Source organism: Eretmochelys imbricata, chromosome 1 (assembly GCF_965152235.1).
Source record: "Eretmochelys imbricata isolate rEreImb1 chromosome 1, rEreImb1.hap1, whole genome shotgun sequence".
Lineage (NCBI taxonomy): Eukaryota > Metazoa > Chordata > Testudines > Cheloniidae > Eretmochelys > Eretmochelys imbricata.
The window spans coordinates 292,672,775-292,690,112 of record NC_135572.1 but is presented as its reverse complement, the minus strand read 5'-3'; the positions used below and the strand labels follow the sequence as shown (position 1 = coordinate 292,690,112).

Genomic DNA, 17,338 nt, shown 5'->3' with positions numbered 1-17,338 from the left:
GCAGGTCGCAAAGCTGTTGTAGTGGGGTCATTGGATTGCTACCCTCATTTCTGTGCTGCTTTCAGAGTTGGGCTGGGCTCTGAAGGCAGCAGCCACCTGCAGATACGGAAGGTTCCGGAGGTGGGCCTGATCTCCCTCCTGAGAGCAGCCATGCAGGGGAAGAGGAAGTCCTATCCTTCCCCAGCCTGGCCGGGACTAACAGCTAGGAACCCCCAGCTGGGGCACTCCCCAGCAGCATGGGGAAGATCAGACCCATCTCCAGCAACCTCCCCCAGCTTCAGGAAGCTCAGTGGTTGCTGTCTTCAGAGCACAGCCTTGGAGCTTCCTGAAGCCAGGGGAGGTACCCGGAGGTGGGTCTGATCTCCCTGCAGGAGCAGCTGTGCAGAGCAAGTCTCGTTTCTCCCGAACCCTGCTGGGACTAGTAGCTGGAGCCCTGTGCATGGGAGTCCCCAGTGAGGCACCCACAGCCCTGCCAATCCCCCTCCCCTACAATAGCTAGATTTCACAGGGAAAGTCTGATTTCATGGTCCATGACGCATTTTTCACGGCCATGAAATTTGGGAGGGCCCTACTCGTCAAGCTAATGCGAATATAAATAGTAGTGAGGCCACAGTAGCATGGGTAGTGGTCTTATCCAGGGTTTTCAGAACCCCCAACAGGGGCAACTAAACTATTTCACTCCAGGCGGCATAAGGAATAAATCAACAGGAACTCAGCACTTCTGTCTGATCAAGGAAAAATGCAAGTAAGCATGCTCTAAAACTGCAGTTTATTAGATTTAAGCACACACAAACATAAGCAATAGGTAAATACGTGGGATGTTCTAAACCTAACATCTGGAATGGTATTGAGTAATTAATAGCAGGTTTGCAGTGGCCAGTGGCCCACCGGGGAGAAAGGGTGTCAAGAAAAAGTCTCTCAAGATGGCTTCAGAGGACTGCTCCAAAGCACACTCTATTAGCTAATATTTTATAACTTACTTCTATAAAACACATAGGTCATAATGACCCCTACTGTATCATCACTTTTCTAACTTTCAATAAACTTTTAATATCAGAGGTGTCTAAATTCAAGGTTTTCCAACCACCAAGGTTTTCACACTCAGTTGTTTACTTGTCTGTCCCTTCCTCCCATTCTGATTGGCAGAAACTGCCAGCTAGATTTGACCTTGTTTCTAAAAGCCAGTGTCCAAATTAACCCTTAACTATGTGGCGTCCTGTTTAATTAATTCAGGGTGGCTGAATGCACACAACATGATTGCAATTCGCTTAATCACATTCTGGGGTTTACACACCCCTCAAATCCAGGGCAACAGTGGAGGCGCATCTGAGCTGTGCTGAGTACAACCCCATCTGAAATCAGTGGGTATGTACTCAGCACAGCCCAGCTGTCTCTCTGCTGCTGCTGCCTGTGCTACCGTGGCCACACTGCTATTATACTTTTGCTAGTGTGATGAGAATGCGAGTATGTGTACACAAACTGGGGAATCACACCCCTAGCTTGTAATGTAGACATCGCCTGTGAAACCTAATAAGGTGAGGTGGTAGGTACTGTAAAGCTGTATGGGAGGATACTCTTTGCCTTCAGCTAATCTGAAAAGTCATCTTAACCTTTGTTTTCAATTATTACTTTCAGCCGTGTCTGCTTACTGTGGCATTGTTTCATCGCTAGAGCTAGAATCTTTGATTCTTATTTATTGCATATGCATATTTTCCCTTAGGGACTCTGCCATGCTTTGAGAAAAGAAGTATGGAAATTCCTTTTGGGTTATTTTCCTTGGCACAGTACCAGAGAGGAAAGAACTAATTTGCAAAAAAGAAAAACGTGAGTACAGACACACTTTTGTACTACGAAGTAGGTTTAAATAGTTTCAGAATTTTTTCAAGCATATGCTTATTGTAGTTATGTGGAAGTCTTCCTAAGTCTGTTTAATGTTGTTGAATGCAGTTATCCATGGCTTACTCCTGTTTGCGCCATTCTTTTATTTTTTGAGAGATTGTGACATTCAAATTGTGAAAAGTGAAATGGCTTAGCAAGTTGCATTTAGTTTAAAAATGACCTTTCTTTTTCTTTAGAGATGAATATTTCAGGATGAAACTTCAGTGGAAATCAGTCAGTGATGAGCAAGAAAAACGAAATTCAAGATTAAGAGACTATAAGAGTCTTATAGGTAATTTTCCTTTTGTAGGTTTAGGGTGCAACATATGGATTAGATTAATGGCGAGATTTTAAAAAAAAAAGAGAAGTGAAGCTCTTGAGATTTAGAATACTAGAGCCATTGGTCAGTGTATCTTGTGGCCAGAGAATTTGCTGCATAATCAAGCTCCAAAATCTCAGCTTTCACTTAACTTTCTTAAAAAGCTTCTTGGAGTGCATGGGTATGTCCTCAATTAATTAGAGACCTCCCCAGTGAAGAAGGGCACTGGCTTGCTTCAGAGGAGTACCATCCAGTCTTCAGTGGCTCTGAAATTATGAAAGCAATATTGAGTACAGTTTGTCATTTTTATCTCATTTTAAGATAAAAATGAGAGCCAGCATAATCCAGAAACTAGCAGGTACGACGTGGGGTGCATCAGTGTTGCGAACATCTGCAATAGCACTTGTATATTTAGTAGCTGACTGTTGTGCACCAGTATGGAGCAGATGCAGCCACATACAAATTGTGAATACCCAGCTAAGTACAGTGATGCGGTGCATCATGAGAACCCTTAAGTTGACTCCAACACCATGGCTACCTGTCCTGTCTAACGTTGCTCCTCCGCCAATACGCCGAACTGCTGCAACGTTCTGCGAAGCTCAGTGAACCTGTGAAAACAGATGTCTTCCTGTTCACCAAGACCTTGACACCCTCCACCCCACCCCCCCACCTCACAATGTCTTAAGTCCTGCAAGCCTTTCTGGGAACATTTGTTTAACCTCATGCAATCAGGCTATGATCAGGAGGAGGCGTGGAAAGCAGATTGGGCTAAACAAGACTTAAAAAAAAATAAGCACCTTTTGCCAGATCCCACGCAGAAGGTTCCCGGATTTGACCTTCTATAGTTATCTGGGTCACCTCTGAACCGAATTTGAACCACCCATGCTAGATGTGGACATCTAATGCACAAATGGAAAATCAAGGACTCCTTGGTGTGTGTGTGTGGTTCCCCATAACAGACCATCGAACGTATCCCTATCTACTGCCCAATTTATAAATATGAGGGAGGCATCACTGCAATAAATTCTGCTACTCCTGATGTAGCCACTTGGCTCAATCAACTTTAGGTGAAATTGTAGTTGCTGCTCTACCCCAGCCATACAAGAGAAGTGCAGTTTGTAATCAGATTCAGGCAGTGTGAACTCTGTTCATTGAAACAACAAAAAATGTACAGTCTATATCTAGGAGCAAGCAGGCAGTTTCAGCTCAGTAATGATTAGAGAAACAAGACAAACTAAAATTTAATAATACTTGCTATAATGAACCAACCAATTACAAGTGTAACAAAATCACTTTATGCTTGTTTGCATATTAGCTTTTTCCCATTATAGTTTTTAAATTATGCTGCATATCATATGCATTTGAGTGGCATTTTACAATTAACTCATCTAAAGTAGTCTTCTTTGTTGCTTTGAATTCAGTAAAAATATTTTATATTTAATCATGAGGGTTCTGTAAAAAGTGTGTAACAATTAAAAAAAAAAAATGGAAAATCTGCTTGTAAGTATATCTTTTTCTAGACAGGAAGAATTTTCTTTTAAATACTTACTCTTAAAATCCCCTTTAAATATTTTTTAATGACATTCAGTGAATATAGTTGGTTTCTTAAACACTTCAAAGCTCTGCAATAGTGTTTTGAGAAATCAGTAACTTAAAGAGCATTGTGCATTTGTTAGATATAGGCTTAGTAAAAATTGTTTTGAAAGTGTTTTGTATCTGTGGGTTATTTCTCAGAAAAAGATGTAAACAGAACAGACCGAACCAACAAGTTCTATGAAGGCCAAGATAATCCAGGATTGATCTTGCTTCATGACATTTTGATGACCTATTGTATGTATGACTTTGATTTAGGTAAGTGGGACTTGTCTGAATATTTTTTTATAAAGAGTTAATGGTTAGTGAGCAAGGATCACTTTTCAGAGTATTACTGCATTTCAAAAATCTTTTAGTGTATAATTATATACTTTCTGAAGGTTGTTAAAGTTAAATTAAATAGAAATATGGGTGTATGTTTTCTAAAGATTTGGAGAATCAAGGGTATATATGTATACAGTTTCTGTCCATGTTTGCAGAACATAAACTTTTAATGATCAAATGCAGGTATTTTTTTAAGTCATACAGAGGAAATTGAATTTTCAGACTATTTGGTTATGCTGATTTGGAACATACCTACCAGTCTGCTGTACCATTGAATAATTGTACAAACAATGAGTGTTCAGTAACAAATTTGAAGCTTGGCATCTTGGAAGATAAGGAAGGAAAATCATTTAATTTAGAGTTCATAATTGTGTAAATCACTAGTTAACAGTCTAAGATTAAGTTTAATTATTTCTTTTTTTAAGGGTATGTTCAGGGAATGAGTGACTTGCTTTCTCCTGTCTTGTATATCATGGAAAATGAAGTGGATGCCTTTTGGTGCTTTGTATCATACATGGATCAAATGGTAAAAACAAGATGATTTATTTCATAGTGTTCATGCAGCTTTCATTATCTGAATTTAGATGTAAAACGTTGTCGTTTTATCTCTTATGTCTTCATGACTAGACTTGAAAATTTTGCATTACTTCCTCTGTTGTCTTTAATGGAAAGAAGTGTTTAATATTTGCAAAGCAGAAAGAAACAGTTTAATATTGGTGTATGTATGACTGCAGAATAGCTCAGAGGCACATTTGTCCAATAGATGGACTATGCCCATGTAAAGTAGGTGGCACTTGTTTATCTTCTCTTTTTAAAGATAGGAGGATCAAATGCCCATCATGGCCAGTCAGTCACTAGAGGTTTACACCATCTGTGGACTGATAAAAGTACACCACCACCACAACCGTTCAGCTTCCAAGTCCTGTTACACCATCAGTGAGAAGCTGGCCATATTGTGTTACCCAAAAGTGCTCATATTTATCAATGTGTATACATACTTCAGCGACATACAAAAATTGGGAAGATAGGGTTTTTTCCAAGTCTCCTGTTTTCTCCCTTATATTTTTTCTGTTTGTTTATATGTAAAATAAACACATTTGGTCCTTGACACAGCTTATGGTAGCTTTTGATCTTCTGGGAATATAAAGCTTCCAGAAAGTTGACCAGCTACGGGGAAATTCTCCTAGTGTAAGAGGAGGTCTTGGGTGTGACAGTGTCTTCTCTAAGGACCCCTATTTCCTCTCTGAGTGCAGCTGTGATCTCTGTATGCTGGAACATAGCTCTCTTGGGAGGGCTTGCAGCCCTGAAGCTATTCTGAGTTATGCTGATGGCCAAAATAGCCCCTGGCTGGCACCAAGATAAAGCTACTATTATTCTTCTTTGAGTAGTGTCCCAATGGGTGCTCCAGTATAGGTGTGTTTGCGTTCCTGTGCTGCTGACCAAAGAACTTTGGTAGCAGTTTCCTTTCGGCCCACGCATGGTTTGTCCGTCGTCCGTCCGTCCCCTGCACCCCCGGCCGTCTTTGTGCTCTGCCACAAGGCTAGCCAGCATTGCGCAGGCGAACCCGCCTCAGTTCCTTTTCTACCAGCCCTGGCTAGAGATGGAGCTTTTAGCTGGCTGTTTATCAGATTATTAATTTACCAAAGACTTGTTAATCATTTCTTTTCTAACTACTCCTTGAAGTTTCCTTTGTGTGCCCTTTTTTTAGTCTTAAAAATATATCTATTTTTGATTTTGGTTTCTCTCTCTCTCTCACGTACACGTACACGTTTGGGACCACCCCATCTCAGCTGCAAAGAATCTATCCTGGTGTCTGTTGCCTTGGGGAAAATCGCATTGCCCAGAAGTGTGGATTTTACCAGCAGTTGAAACTGTGGTCCCGAAAGGATAGAGAACTGAGACTTAAACTTCTTCCAGTGGAAGCAGCTCTCCAACTGCCTTCAGACTCATGTCAAGACTCAGTATGGTGGGAATCCTCACCACAGCTCTCTACATCCAAGGGGGGTGAGCCTAAGAAGACACCTATGAGCCATTCACACAAGGCTTTTAAAAAGAGAGCCATGAGTCCCCACAGCAAGCCCTGAACCAGCCGAAAACCGCCAGTTCACTCAGTATCATCGGTACGGACGGTACAGAAGCCATCCAAATGCAGTACCTAGAGCTCGCATGGTACTGTTCCAGCAGAACACGTTAGGCTGCCTAAGGACCCGATGGGCCCAGGCAATGAAACATCGGTAACGACTGGGTGAGACAGAGATACTCTGCCTTTGGGAAAGCTCCATTGGTATGGACAATGGCATCTGTACCATCAAAGGTATGCCAACCACTGGTGAATCGTTCAACCAGGACCGCATCACCAACTCCATTGGTATAGTCACTCCGGCACCATCGTCCACCCCCAGTACCGCGACCTACTGTACCTCCTGACTTCAGATACTCAAGAGACCTTATAGTGTCTGATGTACTGGAGTCTCCTCTACTTACTACGAGGGCTCTGGTATCAAGTCTGCCTTGAGTTCCAGATTCTCCTTCTGCATTTGCCTTTCACCCGCATTCTCTAGCAGGGAGTCAGACAATGAGCAGGAGGAGGTAGTCTCCCATTGCTCCTCATGCACCTTATGGTATCCATTACCAATCTGGACCTCTTCAGCCTCCCTGTCCGTCTGACCCTCAGCCTCCTGGTATGGTCAGCCATGGTACCAAACACTGGGACCTTTCCTGCCATCCCAGTGGCCTTACTGGGATTCATGGCAGGCATATAGACATCGTGCCTCCTGAAGTTCTAGCATGGCTTACCAGGAACCAGTGAGGCACCCTCCTTCTGCCACTGCAGCCAGAGCCTTTGAGCCCCCTAAAGAGATGAGGAAGGAACAGGAGGACAATATTGAGGAAGAGGTTACACCCCAAACTAATTTCTCATCTTCATCACGCGATGAAACAGTGATGTCCCTCCACCACTGTTAGCAGACAACTTTAAATTTTTTCAAGAACTAGCTCAGAGGGTGGCTTACATACTGCAGTTACCACTACAGGAGGTGACAGAATCCCACCATAAATTACTGGATATTTTACACCCCTCTGCCTCATCCAGAGTAGCTGTCCCTATCAACGAGGCTCTATTATACCCAATCAAACTTATGTGGCAGACCCCTGCAGCGGTCCGGCCAACCTGTAGGCAGGCTAATAAGAAATATTACGTGCCAGTGAAAGACACAGAATTTCTCTTCTCCCACCCCCACACCCTAATTCAATCATTGTGGAGGTGGTAAACTCCAAAGGTCAGCACCACCAGAGCTTTCCCAAAAGTGGGGGAAGGCAGTGCCCCCACCCCCTCCGTGGCCCTGCCCTGCTTCTTCCGCCTGAGGCCCTGCCCCAGGCCAAACTGGAAGCCAGAGCAGGCCAGGAGCCATGGACCCTCACCACATCTGCCCAGGGTGAGGGGGCTGAGAGCAGCCCCCAGCCTGTGTCCCTGCCCTGCGGGCCCCCGACCCAGGGCAGGTGGAGTGTTCATGGCTTACCACAGTTGCCCACACGGTTTTTCTCAACCCAACCATCTGTTACGAGAACAGATAGACCAAAGGTTTCTACTCTTATTACTTCCTGATACCAAGAAAAAGGGAGATTGGAGACCCATTTTAGATCTCAGAGCACTCAACAAATTTGTCAAGGCTCAAAAGTTCAAGATGGTCACTTTAGCAACAATTATTCCAGTGTTGGAACAGGGAGACTGGTTCTCAATCCACTACCTCCAGGATGCTTATTTCCATATTTCAGTCATATCCTCTCACAGATGATATCTCAGATTTACACAAGGGCAAGACCACTACCAGTACAGAGAATTCCTTTTTGGCCTCTTGTTGGCTCCCATAGTATTCCCCAAGGTCCTCTCTGTAGTGGCAGCCCACCTACGCTCTCAGTGGATCATAATCTACCTTTATCTGGACAGTTGTCTCTTCAGGGCACACTCCTTTGACAAAACTCAGCAGGTTACCCATACGACTTTGGATTTATTAAGAAAACTAGGCCTACAAATTAACATACAAAAATAGACATTAACCCTAGTATAGAGTGTAGAATTCATAGGAGCCAGTCTTGACTCTGTCCAAGTGTAAGCGCTCCTCCTATAACACAGATTGCTCAGTTTCTCCACGCTTATAGAGACAGTGCAAACCAGCCCTTAGATATTGGCCAGACATTGTCTTCAGCTTCTGGGACACGTGGCCATGGATACATTTGTGATGGCTCATGCCAGACTTCGTATGAGATGCCTCCAGTCATGGTTCAGCTCGGTTTACAGACCGAACAAAGACAGCCTGAATAAACCACTATCTCTACCAACCAAGATAAAACAATCTTTGAATTGGTGGAAGAACCCAGCAAACGTCTGCATGGGGATCCCATTTGTGTAGCCTCCTCCTCCACCACTCCTCACCATCAACGGATCCCTCATAGGGTTGGGTGCACATCTCAATGACCTCACAGTACAGGGTAAATGGTCGCCCTCTGAGATGTGTCTTAACATCTACCTCCTTGAGCTCAGAGCTGCTGCTGGCGGTGACGTTGCCTTCAGAGCTGGGTGCCTAGCCAGCACCCGCCGGTATCAGGCTGCCCTGCCAGTGCTTAATTTGTGCCAGGGCTGAGCTCTGGCATCTCTTTCAACACAAATTCAACACTGGGGGAGGCAGCGGAGCCCAGAGGTGAAGGGGGGTGTGGGAAGCTGAGCGAGCCCATGGGGGCCAGGAGTAACGGGGAGCGCCAAAATACAAGTTTGCCCAGGGTGCCATTTCCCCTAAGGCCAGCCCTGGATACTCCACAACATACTCCAGTAATGAGGGACATCAATAATAGACTTGTTCACCACTTACCTGAATAAGAAATGCTCGCAATACTGCTCCAGAGCAGGCCTCGGAGAGCACTCTTTGGGGGGTACTCTCCTCCTCTCATGGAACAAGGGCCTTCTTTACACCTTCCACTGTTTCCTCTCTTGCTGAAAGTCCTGTTGAAAATAAAGAGAAAAAAAGCAAATGTCATAGTGATTGCTTCTACCTGCCCAAGAGAGATGTGGTACCCTTAACAGTCACAACTGGCAGTGTGTCCACCGATCACTCATCAACCCACTCCTTATCTCCTCTCACAGAAAGAAGGATGCACTCTCCATCCCAGCCTATGTATACTCTGGCTCAAAGCCTGGCTTCTTCATGGTTCCGGCATATAGATAGATCCTTCTCTGAGGAGATACAGGAAGTGTTACTATACAGCAGGAAATTGACTGCTCGTCATACTTATCTACAAAAGTGGACCAGATTTCAGATATGGTGCATTCTAGAGGAATTACCGGACATCGACTACTCTACCACTAGTCTTAGACTATTTTCTGATTCTTAAGAAATCATGACTCTCTATTAGTTCACTAAAGGTACACTTGACGGCAAAAGATCAAAAGATAGAAGGGTAACTAGTTTTCTCTCACCCAACTACAAAGAGGTTTCGTAAAGGCATAACAAACCTCTTTCTCCAACCCAGACATTCTACCCCACCATGGGACCTGACTTTAGTATTAAAAGCGTTGACCAGATTGCTCTTTGAACCCATGGCCACTTGTTCACTAGCACACCTTTCAGTGAACACTGCCTTTCTAGTCGTCATCACCTCAACGAGTATAGGGGAGATAGTGGCTCTTATGGCGCAACCCCCTTTCCACTGTTCTTTCCTGACAAAGTCATGCTCCGACCACACCCAAAGTTCACCCTCAAGGTGACTTCCACCTTTCACGTGGATCAAAACATTCATCTCCCTACCTTTTATCCCAAACCTCACCAGGATAACAAAGAAGCTATTCTACACACGCTTGACGTAAGGAGAGCCTTGGCTTTTTATTTGGACAGGACAGAGGCCTATATGAAATCTCATAGGCTCTTCCTCTCCATTGCAGATAGGTCTAAAGGCATAGTGATTTCAGCCCAGAGACTCTCTGAATGGGTCTCGAACTGCATCAAACTCTGTTATCAGGCTCGCAATTTAGTACCTCCATCTACAATCCATACATACTCTACAAGGTCGGTTGTCTTCTTCAACCATGTCCTCGTCCTGGAAATCTGCAGAGCAGCTACTTGAGCATCTGCACACACCTTTGCAAAACATTATGCCATCATGGGAGACTCTGATGCCGATGCTAGATTCAGCTGTGCAGTCATCCATAGCAGACTCGACTCTGAAGCTCCAGCTTCCCATTGGGGATACTGCTTGGGAGTCACCTACAGTGGAGCACCCCTAGGAACAATACTTGAAAAAGAAGAGGAAGTTACTCACCTTGTGCCATAACAATGATTCTTGGAGATGTGTCCCGCTATGGGCGCGCCACAACCCTCTCTCCTCCCCTCTACTTTGGAGTTCTCATTATTGACTCTGCGGTAGAGAAGAAACTAAGGAGGGTTTGCCTGCACAATGCTGGCTAGCCTCGTGGCAGAGCACAAGGGTGGGCATAGCCCATGTGTGGGCCGAACGGACACTGCTACCAAAGTTCAACGATCAGCAGTGCAGGGAGGCAAACACACCTAGTGTGAAACATCTTATAGGGACGCACATCTCAAAGAACCATCGTTGCTGCACAAGGTGAGTAAATTCCTCTTCTGTCCTGCTGGATTGGGCGTAACAGTGATGGAGCTGAGGGTCTGGTCCATAAAGAATGACTGTTATTACATATATGGTATACTGCTTGTATGATACACGGCAAAGATGTCGATGCCCAAGCTCTTGTAGGGGTAATATAATTTTTACAGTTTTGATAATTTTTATTCATTTAAACAAGTGCTCATTTCCAAGAATAACTTTGTATATGGGATGTTGTGAAACATAAACACAGTGGTTTAGAATAAAATACAGTCAGTTGTCTTCTGATAAAATTTAATATTTTTCTCCAGTCTGTCTATTCCTGCCTGCAACTCTCTAGCTCCAATTTGGAGGCAGATGAATTTATTCACTCCAAATCTTGTATCCAAGTTTCAGTGTAAGTATGATTGTGGAAGATTAAGTACAAATATCCCTGAGCCAGAGAGACACGGTTTGTTGTTTGTTGCTTTAAGCTTCCAGTTGAAGGCAAAAATTTACCAGACCTTGGCTCCATCTTTTTAAATGCTTAGTATGTGAAACAGTTAAAGGATAATACTGTCTGTCATCAGGACAATTAATTTAACTTGCATGTAAACTAATCATAGTTTTGTGGTTTATAACAGTATTTGACCCAGTGAACTATTTACCAGTATTAATACCTGACAGAGTGCTAATGTTTATTTCCTATCAAGCACGAGAACTTTGAGGAACAAATGCAGGGTATGAAGACACAGCTAATTCAACTGAGTACTTTGCTCCGCTTGCTAGACAGTGGATTTTGCAGTTACTTAGGTATGTGTAATAACTCAAACAACTTGTTACTTTTAGAGAGAGAGATGCATAGACATTCTAAAGTGCCCTTAAACACTTTTCCAACATGAATCTGTTTCATTATTAATGCAGGACTGCCGCATTCTAATAATTTGGCTTTAGTACAATGCCTCTGAAAGAATAGAAACTTACTGTTGTATTTCTCTGAGCCCTAGAGTGCAGAGTCCTTAATGTATCACTATCTACGCTGTTGTCCTAAATGAACAATAAAAAAATGTTTTTAATTTGAATATTTAATTGGTTTTCGTGGATAGCAAAATATAACAGAGCTATGTCATGCCATTGATATTTAAGCAAAACTTCCGACTGACTTTATTGGAGACTTAGTTTTACAAATTGATGGCAGGATAACAGCCCTATAATAATCATATTTTCTTTGTTTGATATTCATAAGAAATGTGACATTCTTGCCCTAGAATCTCAAGACTCGGGATACCTTTATTTTTGCTTCCGGTGGCTTCTGATCCGATTTAAAAGAGAATTTAGCTTTCAAGATATCCTTCGATTATGGGAGGTAAGAACATAGATATTTAATCTAAACTTAATTCCATTTGTCTTTGGAAGGTGGCTGAATGTGGTTCCCTTATTCAGATAAGGAGCAGTGATTATGGAAGATGACTGAAAGCAAAATCAAGGGTAGAGTAGTAAAACAGTGGAATAAATCTGACATGATGGGGACAAACTAGTACAGCTTTTGTAGATAAGTTGTGGCGCTCTAACCTATAAGAAGACTTTTAAAGTCTTAATAATAGTGGAGTGATGCGATGGATATAATTTACTTGGCTTTTCAAAAAGTGTTTGACAAGATCCATCAGAAAAGACTCTTAAGGAAAATAAATAACCAGAGAATAAGAGGTAATGCTCTGTCAGGGTTGAAAAAGTGGTTAGGTCATAAGAAACAGCCAAAATAAATGGCTGCTTCTCAGAAGTGTGAAAAGTCTATTGGGGCATTCCCAGGATTGGTACTGGGGTTAAAGGTGTTCCATATTTTTATAAATGATGTGTCTAGAAGTGAATAGTGAGACAAAGAAACTTGCTTTTAACACAAAACTAACTAAATTAATCCAAATGGAGGGGGTTGTAAAATGCAGTTGGGGGATCTAATCAGTCTGGGTAATTGAACTGCACAATACCAGAAATATGTAGATTAATATAAAACAATGCTTACTGGAAAAATGGAAATACTGTTGGACTCTGAGCTAGTGGGATACTATTGTGGTCTGAGGTGGTCTAGGAATTATCCTGATGATGCCAATTAAATAAATTAAAATCTTGAATATATTTTTTAAAAGTGAGAAATAATACAAACTAAAATACAACACCATATTAAATGTTAGCATGATCTTACCTCAAGTATATATCAACCTACTTCAAAAAGGGTATAGTAGATAATAGAAAAGGTCCAGACAGGATAAATAAAATGGCTCAATGAATGGCTCAGTGCAGGTGGGTTTGCAATAGAAAGATATTACATAAAACTGGAATTAATTGGCCTGGAACAGAAAAAAAAAAATGGAGACAGCCGGATTGAGGTATGTACAGTTATTATTACAATGAAAGCTGATTTGACACTTTTATTCACTTTATTCCATAAATGAAAAAGGGGTCATTCAACAAAAGGGAAGGGCAGTAAATTTAAAACTGCAAAGAGAAAATCATTTTTAGCCATTGTAAAGTCAGCCTATGGAATTTTCTGTTTTAAGAGGTTATTGAGGCAAATAGTTCATCAGAATTTTAAATGATTAGGTAACTTTATAAACAACGTTTACTAATGAACCACAATTCACAAATACAAAAGAATTTAGCCTATTATTCCATGGCATAAGGTGATCACAAAAGAGGAGTTTGGAAGACGTTTTTTCCACCCTCTTTCCTTTTCCCTTTCTAATGTTGTAACACTGTATGCTGGCTATTTTGTTTTTCTGAGGTTCCTCACCCCACCGTTTTTGAAGCATCTGCTGAGACAGGTTACCAGACAGTGGATCCACAGGCTGTTCTGATATAGCAGTTTTAAATTGTCTCTCTCATATTTGGTGGGTTTTTTTATATCCTCAATAACATCTTCCTTAAGTTGTGTGCTATGAGCACAGAACACCACTGCTGTCATTTTCTTCAGTGTGTGGTACTGTGCACAGAGGCTGTAAGATGAGACCCTCAAAATTTAATCAGGAGAAATCTAGTTCAGGATAATGCCATTTTGAGCACTATTGATTCTGAATGAACTATATAAACACATATATATTTCTAAAAAGTCTATAGAGGAATCTGAAACTCAGTATTGCTAATTATTGGTTTGACATTTTATGTCAGTTTTGTATAACATCTCTATCTTATCTAAATATGGTCTACACACACACAATTTATTTTCTGTAGTGATTGTTTTTTGCTATTTTAAACCCTTTCAACTAATGAATAAAGACATCTAAGATATTGGTGGAATCCTACTAAAATAATTTGTTGGGTCCTTCCAGTGCATCTTAAAAAATATGGTACAAACATTATTTTTCAGTTTTGTTGCCAGGAGAAGTGGAGCTAAAAATCACATGCTTAGTTTGCTTTTTAAAATGTTCAGAAACCTATTTAACATATAATCAAGTTGAGGCATTTATGCCAACATTTCCTCCATCTGAAGATTAATGCCTTTCTTTTAGAAAGTTAGAGCCTGATTCACCACTACATCACTCCAGTTTTATACCCAGGCCATTCTACTGATACAAAAATAGAGTGCTGTCAAATGTACAATATAAACAGGAAAAATACTCCATTTCTTAAGTCAAACTTCTTTCACATACAATAAATGTAGGGGTTACTTGTCTACAGTAAATGCAATATTTTCAGACAGAAGTGTGATTTAGCAGAGTTGGACCATTCCGCTCTTATGTCACGGGTATTTGCAATATGTACTAAACACATGTAAGGGCTTTATTCACCATTGTGTTAAACCCATTTTACGTTGGTGCAAGTCAAATGACATAAGACTTGAATGACACTGGTGAACTGGGACTTTTGTGTTAGTACTTGTTACAAATATTCATACCTAGTGAGGTAGCAGTGGACATAAGTAAGCCCTAAGATGACTGTATCTGAAAAGTTAGAAGGTGGGGGGAAGCCTTGTTCTCAATTTTTTGAGATTGTGGATTTTGATAGCACTTGTATATGCTCAATTTAATTTTTGTTAGTTGGTTTCACTTCCTTTCGCATCTGCTAATCTGGAACATGACTGTCATGCAGTCCCCTGGAGGAGCTCATGTGTACACTCTTCTCCTTGTTTTGTGAAAGACTTGTTATCAGAAAGTCTGGAACGGAAGCAGCAGCTGGCAGCTGTGTACATGGATAGGATATGGATAAGCCCAGCACATTCATTTGCTCTCTCAGCCGTATTCTGTTCCCAATAAAATTGATGGATGTCAACAATACTTCCATGGTAGTTAAATCAGGCCCTATAAGATTTCATCATGGAGCAGAAAAACTGTTCTTCAAGAGATGTCCCAGTGGGTGCTCCACCTCAGGTCAAGGTGTGTCCCAGCGCCTTTTCAGTCACCTGAAGTGGAGCACCCACAGGGACATCTCTCAAAGAAGAGGAGGTTACTCACCCTGTGCAGTAACTGACGTTCTTTGAGATGAGTGTCCCTGTGGGTGCTCCACTACCCCCCTCCTCCTCCCCTCTACTTCGGAATTAGTAACACACACGGTTGTAGAGAGGGAACTGAGGAGCCCGAGCTATGCACTCGCTATTCAAACGCTGACAGCTCAAGAAGCAGGCACAGCACATGTGCAGTCCGTAGGCGTACTGCTGTAGAAATCTCAGATCGAAGGCGCTGGGACGCACCTTGACCTGAAGTGCAGCACCCACAGGGACACTCATCTCGAAGAACGTCAGTTACTGCACAGGGTGAGTAATCTCCTCTTATAAAAACTTCTTCTTTAAAAGATATTTTTAAAATTCAGTATATCTGATTTAAAGGGGTTTCTATTAGAAAACCACATTTTTTTTTAAGAAATTTAAACTTGAAAAAATATTCAAGTTGACAGATCTTTAACCAAAGCTGTATTTTGATAGGATTCCACTATCTTTACTGTAGGCTGGTGTCCATCATTTGTGTTTTGGTGTACAATTTTAAATTCCTGGAGGTGACATTTTCAGCTCCATATTCCTTTTAACATGCTGCTAGATCTCTGTTAATAGTAACTATACCTGTTACGTTAGTGATTATGTTTATATATAATGATTAAGACCTTACCTGAATCACAGCATGATCTTCAAATAATTGCATACAAGATATGGAAAATCTCAGAAAAGTAATAGACCTCTATTAATAGCAGTAATTTGGAAAAGCCACAGTAGATGTATTTAAGAAAAATTTGCTGGAACGATATAAACACTCAACTATTATGTTATGCCTTCAAATGTTTTTGATAACCAGACAATTTGACGCAACTACAGGGCCATAACCAGGGTAGGGTGTGTGGGGCAGCCATCCAGGGTGCAAAGCTGGGGACGGGTGGAACACGAGGGGTGGGAATGAAGAAGAAAAAGTAGGGGATAGAGCCCTGAAACGATTATGATATTGCCACCATTGCTTCTGCGCTGCTACTCTTGGCATCTCTGCCTTCAGAGCTGGGCGCCTGGCCTGCGGCCACCACTCTCCAGCTGCCCAGCTCTGAAGGTAGTGCAGCCTCTGCCAGCAGCAGCACAGAAGTAAGGGTGGCAATACCATGCCTGCTGCAGGGTTCTACCCCCTTCCGTTTTTTTAGTCATTTTTCCATTGACCACTGCCACATCCGGCTGTGCACCCTGGGCGGATACGCAGTTTGCCTCACCCTAGTTAGAGCCCTACCCAAAACTCTCCAAGATTATTTAATGTACTAGTGGGAAAAAAGTGTGTTGCAAACCTCAAAATGTATGTAAAATTGTGGACTGTGCAAAGTAAGCTAATTTAAAGCAAAATTACGGTGAAAGCCTAATACTCCGGAATCCACAATTTCCTCAATATTGCGAATTAATTAGGACCTTAATAATGATGTATCTACCAGGGGAATTTATGAGTATACTGCAGGGAAGTTGGGGGTGGGTGGGCAACAATATGATTGCTAGCAACAGCCTTGCGTGGCAATCAATGTGTGTTTATTTTATAGTGTGAGAACAACAGAATTAAAAGAAAATTATCACAGAAATGGACTCTGCATGCAATTCACTTTGATACAGTTTGTTCTATTTATCAACCCTTTTACATTGTTTCTTTCTAAAGAATGAATTACAGTTAATTACAAAAAGGAATATCGGATATTTGAAATAGATTCTTAATCTGTGTCATGGCTTAGTAAAATGAAACTGTCAAGGTTAATTGCATTATAATTAAACATTTTTAATTGAATTTAGTTTGGATATCACTCAGATTTATGCAGTTCTAGTGAAGGGCTGGGTGCATTGCAATGACAATTGTGCAAGAATGAAATAGACTATTCTTTTAGCTTCAATAGCAGTGACCCCGAATCTTAAATAGTGCAGAAACTATAATTGTGCTAGCTAGGATAGAAATTACTTCTAATATCAACCCCCTGACATCAAAGACACAAACGGAGCACCAGAAGATTTCAAGGGGAATTGCTTATACCTTTTCCCTGTTACCAGGCTTGTTTAACTGGCCTAATAAATGTCTGCCTTCTGTGCAGCATTTGCTTTAGGGAATTTATTGATTTCTGGATGTAACAGCATAAAACTAATGATGCATTATAACAGTTCCTGTATAGAGCTGAATATCCTTCATAAAGCTTGCCACAGGA

At 41.6% G+C, this 17,338-nt stretch overlaps 1 protein-coding gene across 4 annotated transcripts in view; it reads left to right on the top strand.

Annotated features, from left to right (window-relative positions):
* The window catches only part of TBC1D15 (TBC1 domain family member 15), an 83,497-nt gene that overhangs the window by 48,985 nt on the left and 17,174 nt on the right, over nucleotides 1-17,338 (top strand). For all 4 annotated transcript variants that reach the window (XM_077832784.1, XM_077832780.1, XM_077832778.1 and 1 more), the window contains 6 exons: nucleotides 1,721-1,824; nucleotides 2,076-2,170; nucleotides 3,932-4,048; nucleotides 4,540-4,640; nucleotides 11,416-11,515; nucleotides 11,971-12,068. In XM_077832784.1, coding sequence (XP_077688910.1) covers nucleotides 1,721-1,824; nucleotides 2,076-2,170; nucleotides 3,932-4,048; nucleotides 4,540-4,640; nucleotides 11,416-11,515; nucleotides 11,971-12,068 — 615 coding nt within the window. The remainder of the gene's footprint in view (nucleotides 1-1,720; nucleotides 1,825-2,075; nucleotides 2,171-3,931; nucleotides 4,049-4,539; nucleotides 4,641-11,415; nucleotides 11,516-11,970; nucleotides 12,069-17,338) is intronic.